Here is an 11,480-nt window from a genome sequence, read left to right as displayed (position 1 = left end):
CTTTGTGTAATATAGCTTCCATCCTTTTTCAGGACAGATTCTGTTTTTGTTTTTTTCCTTTGGATGGGCTGCACTTTCTTGTTTCTTTGTATGCCTTGTGGTTTTAACACTAGCATTTGAATCTAATAATGTGATATTAAGTCTAGAAATCAGTTTCTCCCCCTTCCCCAGTGTTTGCTGCTTGTTACTGGTTTTAATTGTTGTAGGCTGTCTCTGTGCTGAGGATCAAACTGAGGGGCAAATGTAATGTCTTTTTTAAGGTCTTTCCTGAGCCCTTTCCTAGCCATGTACTGTCACTTGCTAATTACCCCCAATATGCACACTTGTTTCTGAATGTTCTAGTCTTTAATGGCTCAAAAGGGGAAAATGTGAAAAATGAAGAGGGGTGGGCAAAAAGGTTGCTGACCCTTTAAATCTCCCTGGAAGTCACTTTCACCAGAGTGGGAAGAGCTTGCAACAACAGGGGTAGGTTAAATGATGCTACCCACCTTTGCACCTCAATGAACAGAAGCAGCCATTAGGAGAATGTGATCCCCAATATTCAGGGGCAGAGTGCTTTTTGCTGTGGGAGCTGCTCCAGAAAAACTTGCAGAGCTTCCTGCCGGGCTGGGGTGGCAGATGGGTAAACTGCTGTGGTGCTAAGACTTGAAATTGAGTGAAACTGACTGCAACTTACCATCCATGCCTTCCTTGGGAAGTTGCCTTTGGTCTTCAACAGACCCCAGAGTTGCAAAATAGTTATATTAGATTCTGCCAGTGCAACTGTTGTGGAGGTACGGAGAGATTTCTGGTACCTCCTCCTCTGTGGTCTTTCCAGAATCTTCCTCCCTGATCTATTCAGGATGAACTCTTTGAGTTATCAGTATGACTGGAGGCAGATTTAAAATCAGCATAGCCTGAATACACAGATCCATTTTGCAGTTATGCCCCACCCCCTCTACTCAAGTTGCTGCTGGTTCACCATCTCAAGGATTTTAACACCAAAATCAGGTTGTAGGAATTGCTAGAAAACCACATGGTTCTGGCTTCCACATTATCAAGACAAGTAAAGGAATAAAGGTGTGAGATCGAGGTGTGGGACTGCTGTATGAGAAAGGACAGGAAACCAATTTATTGAGCATCTACTGTGTACTATATTGGTGATGGTGTACTAGGTACTGAGACAGTGAGGAGTCAAGGAATAAGTGAGTTCCTGGATCCCTCAGTGGTGGTCACATGAGTATTAACTGTATGTCCAGGCTATGTCAGACTTTGGTGTCTGTAGAGGGTGAGAGTATACATGTAGGCTTAAATTTTTAGACTGAAGAGATCAGGAATTTTCAGTAGGAAAAGATGGCTGTGAGCAGATATCAGATAAGTTAGCAGAGCAGCTAGAATTGGACATGACATCCCCCCAAACCAATCATTGGCTCATTGTTCTTCCCACCTTATCTCCTTGGTCAAAAGCTTTAAGGAGATAAAGGTGCAGGTCCTCCAAGTAGGAATATTTAAGTGTCTGCTCATAATGAGCAGAGTCGAAAGGAAAACCTTTGCATTTTCTTGCTTCAGTCAGACTCCAAGGTGGTGGGTTGTGTTCTAATACCCAGAGAAGAAGATCTGAAAAAGAACCTAAACACCAAAATTCCTTCTCTCAACCCAGAGTATTTTCTTTTTTAAATGGTTTACACAGAGTTTTATTCAGGGTAACTTACTACAGTGGGGGGTTGGAGGAAGGATGTTCCGTGGTGGCTGTATAGTTGTTCTCTGCAAGATCCAGACCTTACCCCACAGATTTTAGGGTAGGGGGAAAAGCTGAAGGGCACTGTAGCGAGACCAGGGGGTTCACATGCACCTCAAAGGGTGTACATGGACCTAACTACAGCTAACTTTTGATCAGATCTTGTGGCACCACCTGTGCATCAGAAAGGAACAGATAACGATCTCGAACAGATTCACGGGAGGCCAAAAGAAGCCCCCCCCCGCCCGTCACCTTTGATGGGCATTTCTAAGGGATGTATTAACCTCCGAGACCCAGAACACACAGCCCCAAGAGAGGTTTCTGAGCAAAGGTGAACATGAGGGAGGGCCAAAGATGAAGTCAGTATTGTCAGCACTCCTATACTGTATCACTGAAAATATTTGTAAAGTATCATTTTACTAACTGTAGAATACACCACTGATGTAATGCTTCATTATACTTAACCAATCCCCTTTTATGTATATTTACTTCCTATTACTATCTTAGGACTAAATCTTTGCATACATCTTAAGTTATTTCCTTAAATTACTGCAGAATTTCTGGAGCTGGGTAGAGTATTTTATCCATACACTTAGATTTATAAAAGAACTGCAAAGATGGCACGGAAAGTTCTCGAATGCCCTTCTACCAGCTTTGCCAGAGCATTCTTTAAAAAGCAAAACATACCTCTCCTTTACATACTAGTGCATTTCCCCTATTTTCACTCCAAAGTTTAATTATGAGGCCTATGGCTCTGCTGCCATTTCAGGTTTACCAAATGCTTGAGGATTTTAAAGAACTACCAACAGCTCATTCCAGTGGTCAGGACATCCCGCAGACTAGAAAAAGACTTACTTTGGAATTCTGAGAGCCCATCAGTTGACCTGGATGACTGTGGGTGGCTGCTTCATCATTCTGGGCCCTCCCCCACTTGGTTCTCCAAGAGCCTTCAGGAATCCCTGTATAGGGTACTATGCTCCAGTTGTCCCATCTGTAGGTAGTGGTTAGCCCCAAAGGGATGCTAACAAAGGTCCTCCTGGGAGTTACTCTCTGCAGTGTCCCTTTTCTGCAATGTATTGCTAAGGTCACACGTGTACCTGATGTGCAGTTATCGATTGAGATAAATTATGCAAAGAGCAGTGATGAAATTATTGAATTATTGAATTGAAATTATTGAAAATTACTTTCTTAGTATCTGTCCCTACCCCCCACTCCGAATGTCAGCCAAGTAGGAGAAAAATATGAAAGAAAGTGCTGAATGACGGTCCCTGAAAACTTTCTCAAGCCATGAAAGAATGTCCCTTTATGTACAATTTTGCCAGTCATTGCTATTCAAACACATAAGCAGCCAATTGATGGAAATAATATACAGCTAGGTCAGGGAATTTGGAGCTTTGGGATTTTGACTAAACAGCTCAAATTCAATGTATTTTGTCACAAATGTTGGCGGGTCCCCCAGCGTTGCAGTCTGAGAGAATACATCCCAGTGCACTGTGCTTAAGAAGGCTGAACAAGTGTGGACAAAGGTCTTCACCGATACTCCTCCTGGTCTGGAATGGCCACAGGCTGCCTTGAATCACCCAGGTCACAAACTTACAGCTGGGAAACTTTCTCTGGCTATCCTAAATAGCCTACTATGATCGCTATTTGCTTAGCAAACACATGCAAATAAAGGGAATTATTTCATTCCCAGGTAACTTAGCAGCAGAGGGGTAGGAGTCGAATTCAACCTGGAGATGAAGCAAGGAATTCTGAGAGACTCAAAGGTAGCGGCCAGAGCCCACCAGGGCTGTGCGCAGGTGCCAGTGGTAAGAACAACTAGAGGCAGGCTCGCTACCAGCCCACAGCTGTGTCGCCTTTCTTTTGCAGTCTAGGTGGGCTCTCCTTAGGACTTCAGGGTATGTAACTATGAGTATCTGATGAAATATGCCACTTAAGGAAGAGGAAACACATGCTGAACCCAGAATATCCCTGCCACGTGTTCATGTTTTACATAGAGAGGGCACGATGAAACCTCTTCGTTTCCCAAACTGAACCTGCCTTACAAAATCAGTTAACGTGGTGGAATAACCTACCAGCGGACGAGAAAACGAATTCCTCTTGTTTTTCTGCTGGTTGGGTTCCTTTGAACAAAGATGCATCACTCCTTTAGCCCGATGCTGAGTTCCAGGTCTGCCTCAGAGCGAGGAGGACCACACTGTCTCCAGCCAATTTTCTGAGGTCGCATTTCTTCAGCTTGGCCCACACTAGTTTTCCAACCAAAACAACTTTGCCTGAGGACTATTTAAACAAAACCCAAGAATAATGGGAAATCACATTTGGTTGTTTGAGGAACACAAAAAAGTGCATCTGAATGATTTTTTTTAACAAGTTTTTAATTCATCATATGCTGCCTCAGCGCTCCAAATGCAGTCTGAAAGATGGTTCAAAGATATCTGCTGGTTTCCAGACAAATTGAGATTACTGAATTTGATACAAGAATATACGAAGTTTCTTTTTTTTGAGTGGTGATGGGCACCTCACCATCCTTTGCTCAGAACCACCCGCACACCCCAGCTCTCCCCTGCCACGAAGTGACCCGTAATACACACCCAGGAGTCAACTGGCTGGGATAATCTAAGATTTGGAATCATTTTTGGGTTGTTACCTGCAAAAAGCTAACTGGCCTTTTTAGGATCAAATCTCAGTATTGGCCTCACTGGAGTCCTGCTTTAGTCAACAGAGCTACAAATACTAAGGAGTCAAGCAAACAAAGCAAAATTGACTTCTGCTTTTCATGTTTACTTGGCGAGACTGGGGCTTTTTAAAGAAATCTTATGAAAAAAGACAAGAATGAAAAATTAAAAGGATTCTAGTTGTCAAAGGAGAAACAATTTAATTTTCATTTGTTCTATGGAGAAGAAAACTGGTATAAATGGAAAGGATTTTATTTTTAGATTTCGATGTGGGTCCTAACCTAACAGTTGAAGTGTTTTGCTAAAACCACCATTAAAGTAAAAACTAGTAATTGCCAGTGTTCTTTAGGATTTTACCAAGTGAGATGTTCCAGGTTGGAGCTACTGTTTCCTTCGGTTGCAAACGTGGGCCTACAAGTGCTTCTCAGGCCACAGGGAGAGAAAGCCACGCTCAGTCTTGCTTACCCGTGAGGACCAAGATTCCACTATGTGTATGTATTTTAAGACTTGCCCTGATTCCATGCTGTGGGACTGGAGCTTTTAGGTGAGATGTGTCTGCATGGGAAGCGGTTTTCAATTCTTTTTCACAACTCACACCAGAACAAAGAAGCCATCGGCAGGGAAAGAAAGCTACTGCGTGCCAAACCTGTGAGGAGAACCCTTAATGTACAAGAATACCACCTTCTTTTTTCAACTCCACAGATACTGTTTTTAAAAAATCAAGCTACTTAGTAGTAAAAAGTAAAAAAAAATTTTTTTTTGCATGATAGAGGAGTGTAAGTAAAGTTTCATAAACCAGTATACATGTTTATGAGCCAGTAATTTTTTAAAGACAAAAAAAAAAAAATAGAAAAGCTGCGTGGATCCTAAATGGATATGTAAATGAATCCACCCCAGGTCAGAGATATTGTAAGAACAGATCTTCAAATCTTAATAGCAAGGGTTAGAATGGTAATAGGAAACGGAGCAGCAGCAATGCTGGCCGGCAGTACTGTACTCAACATTACATCCTACAAGGGACAGAGGAGGGGAAAAAGCACAATTCTGGCATCTCAGAACTTCATCGACTGCAGGGGAAGCTAATCTCGAAACTCCCTCTGCTCATTATCATTGCTGAAGAACGTTTTGGAAAGGACAGACTCCCTCCCTCCAGGGCCAGGCTGGGTGCAGAGAGTCCCACTGTCCCAAGCAGGCTGGCTTAGTGAGGGGGGAGTTCAGCTAAGTCAGCAAGCAAGTGACTGCTGAGATTCTGGCTTTTGAGTCTGGTGCTGCCGAGGACCTGAGGGAATTCCAGACCCCTCTCCCCATGGGTTCTATTGGATAAAAATGCTAGCACTTCAGTCAATTAAAAACCAAAACCTCCTCCTCCTCTCCCCCACCCAACGGTAGGAAAGGAGAAAGTCATGAAACATTTATTTTTAGGTTTCTGCAGTGCTATTAAAGTTCAATCAGATGTAACAGATAGCCTCAAATTGTTAGGATTATCTCAAGGGACCCTGAATTAGATATTGAAAGTTGACAGAAACTGAAATGAGCTGGACTTAGCTGTTGGCTCAATCTCGCCACACCAAGTCATTTCCATTTTGTTCCACCTGGAGTGGTCCCATGCCACCCCCTCGAGGAGAGCACTGGGCAGCAGCAGGGTGGCTGTTTTCTGGGAAGCTACTGGTTTTGCCATTTGCTTCCAGACTCACACAGACTCTAACAAACTTTACATTAAACACTGCTTAGTCCTGAGTTGGGTGAAAGCCCATGGAGGAGGGGGCCAAGTTCATTAGGGCTCTTCCCTCCTTTGCGTGGGGTCATACGTGGCCTCCAGCTTTTTCTTCCATCGCTTGACTTTCTGTTTCCTTTTCATTGGTGACCCCTTCTAAGGTCTTCTTGCCCATGGCTTTACTGGCCTCTTCCTGAGGAAGAAATAAGAAATCAAAAGAACTGAAACATTCAAATAATTCCTGGCTCCTGCTGACTGCTGGCCTGGCCTCAGACAGCAGGAGAGCATGGCGCATACTGCGCCGGGCCTGCCTGGGTGGCTAAGTCAGGGCAGTGCTGCCAGCAGTTAAGAGGGGGTAGCTTTCACTTTTCTTTGGTGAACGTGCCTGGCTTGGTGGAGGGAGGAATGAGTGCCGCGACTAGAGGGCAGGGGAGTGGAGGATGAGTTCAGGACCAGAATACAACTTTGCTGGAGGGGGCGCTGACAATGTAAAGGGTATGATGGTGGGGCTTCCCCATGGTGGCCAATTTCCTGGGAATATGGGAAGTCTCGACAAAGAAGCATTATCCAAAAAAATACTTGATGTGTTTGCTTTTTAAGCAAACTTTAGTACATCTCCAAGGAACTTCCTTTTCTCCTCTCTTCCATGGACATGTCAGTGCCTCACAACTGTGTATGTCTGGTGAGCAGAATAGCCTGTTCTACTTCTGGATCCAAACCAGCCTCAGATCGGGTCAGAAATCATTCTGTCCACTCTTGTGCCTCTCGGGTTGTCTACCTGCCCGTGTACCCTATGCTTAACCTTCTTGACACAAAAATCAAAGGGGCAAGGTCAGTTTTTGACATACCCGAAGGCAAGGGGGTTCTGTCTATACATACCTTCGCATCCTGCTCTGCAAACTTCTTGAACATGTTGGCGTATATCCTGCGGTCCCGCTCATTGTGCTCCTTAGCCTTTTTCTGGCACATGGAGATCTGTAGTCGTGCGGCCTTATTCTGGGGATTAACTTCCAGCACTTTTTCGAAGTCACCCTTGGCTGACTCAAACTCGTTCATGAGCAGCTGGGCTTCCCCCCTCCTGTACAAGCCCTTCTCATTGGCACTGTCTAGTCCAAGGGCCTAGGGACAGATGGTCTACATTTTAGAAAGCATGAATATAATTTGTGGACATTTCAAAGAAGTTCAGTATTTAAATGACTTACCAAAGCTTTCTGGCCAAGGGGACTAAAAAAAGTGTATTAAAGAGATAAGACTCAAGGTAATTAAATACTATTGATCAAAATACAACTAACTATACCCAAATGGACTTCTGTATTTAATGCAATTTCTATAATGATCCCAAGGGGACTTGGGAGGGGCCTCTGTAGAAGTTCATTTTAAAATTCAGTGGAAGAAGTAAATGCCCAAAATGGCAGAGAAAATTTTGGGGAAAAAAAAAATAGGAGGGGACTGACCTACCACAAGGGAAAAAAAACCATTATGAAACCACTGAAATTAAAAGTTTGATTGCTAGTCTATGTGCAAACAGTTCCATGGAACATAACGAAGCATTCAGAAACAGATTCCTGTGTATGTATATTAAAAGATTTAAGAGGGACAAAGGTGGGAATGTAAATCAGTAGGGAAAGGATTAACTTGGCAATAAATGGAGCTGAGACTGGCTATTAACATGGAAAATAAGAATTAAATTTTTACCTCATATCAAAACACGAAAGATTCTAGGCCAAATACACTTACATGCAATCTCCCCCATCAAAATATAATAGAGTTATTTTTTTAATCAGTTTTTTAAAAAGCACACCTTGTTAGAGTAGGTTTTGCAAGTACTTAACAGCATTATTTTTATCATCTTAGGGTGGGGGAGAACTATCTAGTTAGAAAGTAAAAGATCTGACAGATATTAAAATATTAACACTATACTTACAAGTGAGGAGAACAAGGTTCCTACTGGCAGGCAAAGGGTTAACAGTAATAATGTACAGACTGCCTCAATCAATATAAATCAGACAAATAATCTAGTTGAAGCATATGAACAGGCAATTCACAGAAGAAATGCAAATGACTAATAATGAAAAGATGTATGATTTCATTAGTAACCAAAAATAAAAACGAAAACAAGAATTTTTTTTGTTGCCAATAATAATGAGAAAAAAATACATGGATAATATTCAATAATCCCAGGTTTTGGCTCTGTATTTCCATACCTGGAAATTGAGCCTGTAGAAACAATCCCAGAAGTATATGGAAGTGGCCTGTGTACATCCTCTATGGAAGCAGCTCCAAGTCTATCATACGTAAGTCTTGAAATGCTTAAGTTAAGTCTGTTCTTATTACATTGAACCTGAGGAGTTCTTATATCCAATATCAAATACCATAGATTTAAGGAAAGTCATAGATTGTGAGAATTTTAACTTTTTTTTTTTTTCTTCTAAAGTAGGCTTCATGCCCAGTGTGGAGCCCAATGTGGGGCTTGAAATTAGGACCCTGAGATCATGACCAGAGCCGAGAGCAAGAGTTGGATGCTTAACTCCCTGAGCCACCCAGGCACCCCAATTTTAACAAAACTACTCATAACATATTATAGTCTATGCATCAGAAAAGCCTCACTGTGTGGTGTCTGGGTGGCTCAGTCAGTTAAGCATCTGATTGTTGATTTTGGCTCAGGCCATGATCTCAGGGTTGTGGGATGGAGCCCCGTGTCAGGCTCCTTGCTCAATGGGTAGTCCGCTGGAGATTCTCCCTCTGCCTCTCCCCTCCCCCACTCTCTTGCGTGCGTGTGCACACTCTTTCCCTCTAAAAGAAATAAATCTTAAAAAGAAAAATCTGAATGCAATCGCAATCTTTCTGAGTTTCCCAATTCATAATGAGAAACAAATAATCCCAAGTAAACAAGTGTATATAAGAAAGCAAAATGAAAAGCCCTCCACCCCTTGGCTAAGAAAAAGTAAAAGACGACCAAGTATGAAGATGGAGAAAAAGATCTGGAATATCTACATGCACGTCACTCGTTACCTTATCACAGCATTCCACAGCTTTGGTGTATTCTCGAAGCTTCAGGTAGCACATGGCCAGGTTCAGGAAGGCAGCAAGCAGAAATGACTCAGAAGCTTTAGACTCCTTTTCTGATAAGCCATATTCCATCTCTAGCCAGGACACGATCTTCCCATATTGAATCACTGCCTGCATGTACTTGCCTCCCTAGGAGAAAAAAAGCTAGGGATTATTTCTTGTAAAGGCTCTGGAGGGGATACCCAAGAACTGTAAGCTCAGGCCTCCCCGAGACAACCAAATCCTCCAAATGAAACAATCCCCTCATACTAACCATGATATTTGATCCGTTCTTTCTGCTCTTAGGAGACAGCCATGCAGGCCCCCTTTCCCATTCTCTCTGCAGTGCCAGTGGCCTTTGAGCTGGTTGAGGACAGTGCACTCTACAATGCTGTTTGTTCTCCAGCAAGTACCATCTCATCCTTTTCCGAGGGGACAGTTCTTCCAGCAGGAGGGCGTCAAGGCTTTGGGTGACATTCTTTGGTGCTAGTGTTTATCACACTTTCATAAGGCTGGTGAGTAGTTTTAGACTCTATCACTAGTTTACTTGAGGGGGAAGTTACTTTTCCCTTTTCTCCTGATGATCAGCACTCCACAGTAGAGACTACGTGCTGGTAAGTGCCAGTCACAAATACAGAAAACCTTAGTTATCTAAACCAGGAGTTGCCAAACTTTTTCTGTAAAGGGGATAATAAATATTTTAGGCTTTGCAGGCCAAACAGTCTCTGTTGCAACTTGGTCAACAGTAGTGCAAAAGTAGTCACAGACAATATGTAAATATGTTTGATCCCTGAACACAGGGGTTTGGGCTGTGACTCCCGTGTAGTTGAAAATCTGTGCAGAACTTATTTTAAATGATTTAATTACTTATCATTTTATTAATTTTTTTTTATCATGACAAGGGTACTCTTTCATTCCCCTCACCGGTTTCACCCATCCCCTCACCTAGCTCCCTCCCCTCTAGTAACTGTCAGTTTGTTCTCTGTAGTTAAGTCTGTTTCTTGGTTGGTCTTCACACCCCTGCCCTTTTCTCATTTGTTTTGTTTCTTAAATTCCACATGAGTGAAATCATCTGGTGTTTGTCTTTCTCTGACTTATTTCACTTAGCATCATACTCTCTATCTGCATCCGTGTCATTGCAAATGGCAAGATTTCATTCTTTTTATGGCTGAATAATATTCTACTATATATTTACTCTGTATCTTATCTATCATGTACTGATAGACACTTGGGTCCATATCTTGGCTATTATAAATAATGCTGCAATACACATAGGGGTACCTGTATCCCTTTGAATTACTGTTTTGTGTGGGTAAACACCTACTAGTGTGATTACTGGATCACAGGACAGTTCTACTTTTAACTTTCTGAGGAACCTCCAAACTGTTTTTCACAGTGGCTGTACCAGTTTGCATTCCCACCAACAGTACAAGGAGGTTCCCCTTTCTCCGCATCCTTGCCAATAGTTGTTGTTTCTTGTGTTGTTGATTTTAGCCATTCTAATAGGTGTGAGGTGATATCTGATTGTGGTTTTCATTTGCATTTCCCTGATGATGAGTGTTTATATAATTGTGACTTCCCCCAAACTTTACTCATAGTCTACTGTTGACTGGAAGTTTTATTGATAACAGACAACTGAGCAACACATTTTACCTGTTATTTGTATTATATATGGTATTCTTACAATAAGGTAAGATTAAAACAAAATGTTATTCAGAAAACCATAAAAGAAAATACATTTATGATACTGTACTGCATTTATCGAAAAAAGTCCGTATATAATTGGACTGGTGTAGTTCAAAGCCATGTTGCTCAAGGGTTGCTTGTAAGTGTACGTGGCTGTGTCCTAGTAGAATGTTACTTCCTAAAACGATGTAGTCTGCTGACCTCTGATCTACAGACAATGGAAATACACATAGTTGAACAGCATACAACATAAATAACTAAGACACAAATCACATAGATGTCAGCCGGCGAACTACATGAGAAAAATCTCCTACCGTATTTTTGCTCTTACCTGATTGGTAGAAAATTAACAATTATGAATAACAACTGTGTAGTTAATTTGTGTGAATTAATTATATATATGCTCCATGCAAGAAATTATGGGGCCAGGACAATGTGTTTATTGCCATTTTAAGATGAAAGAAGTGACAGCTGGTAAATACACAAATAAAAGGGGAGTACAGGTGAGGAATCTCCTCTGAAGGATTTGACTATAAGCCTGAAAGCAGATGACACATCCTACCAGGTGGCAGAATTGTCGCCAGATCCCTGAAGATATTAGATCCAATGTCTGACTCATGAGCAGGGTTAAGATCATGTT

At 42.0% G+C, this 11,480-nt stretch overlaps 1 protein-coding gene across 8 annotated transcripts in view; it reads right to left on the bottom strand.

The window, feature by feature from the left end:
* Window positions 1-4,082: 4,082 nt before the first annotated feature.
* The window catches only part of FKBP5 (FKBP prolyl isomerase 5), a 114,917-nt gene continuing 107,519 nt past the window's right edge, over window positions 4,083-11,480 (bottom strand). For 7 of the 8 annotated variants that reach the window (XM_032340517.1, XM_032340514.1, XM_032340513.1 and 4 more), the window contains 3 exons: window positions 9,119-9,304; window positions 6,986-7,225; window positions 4,083-6,299 (listed from right to left, as the gene is read on the bottom strand). In XM_032340517.1, coding sequence (XP_032196408.1) covers window positions 6,195-6,299; window positions 6,986-7,225; window positions 9,119-9,304 — 531 coding nt within the window. In that variant the 3' untranslated portion in view covers window positions 4,083-6,194. Of the gene's footprint in view, window positions 6,300-6,985; window positions 7,226-9,118; window positions 9,305-10,638; window positions 11,049-11,480 lie in introns of those variants that run through there. The other variant, XM_032340518.1, reaches the window with a different exon arrangement.

Source organism: Mustela erminea, chromosome 4 (genome assembly GCF_009829155.1).
Source record: "Mustela erminea isolate mMusErm1 chromosome 4, mMusErm1.Pri, whole genome shotgun sequence".
Lineage (NCBI taxonomy): Eukaryota > Metazoa > Chordata > Mammalia > Carnivora > Mustelidae > Mustela > Mustela erminea.
The sequence above is the reverse complement of the archived record's forward strand: the minus strand, read 5'-3'. Positions and strand labels throughout refer to the sequence as shown.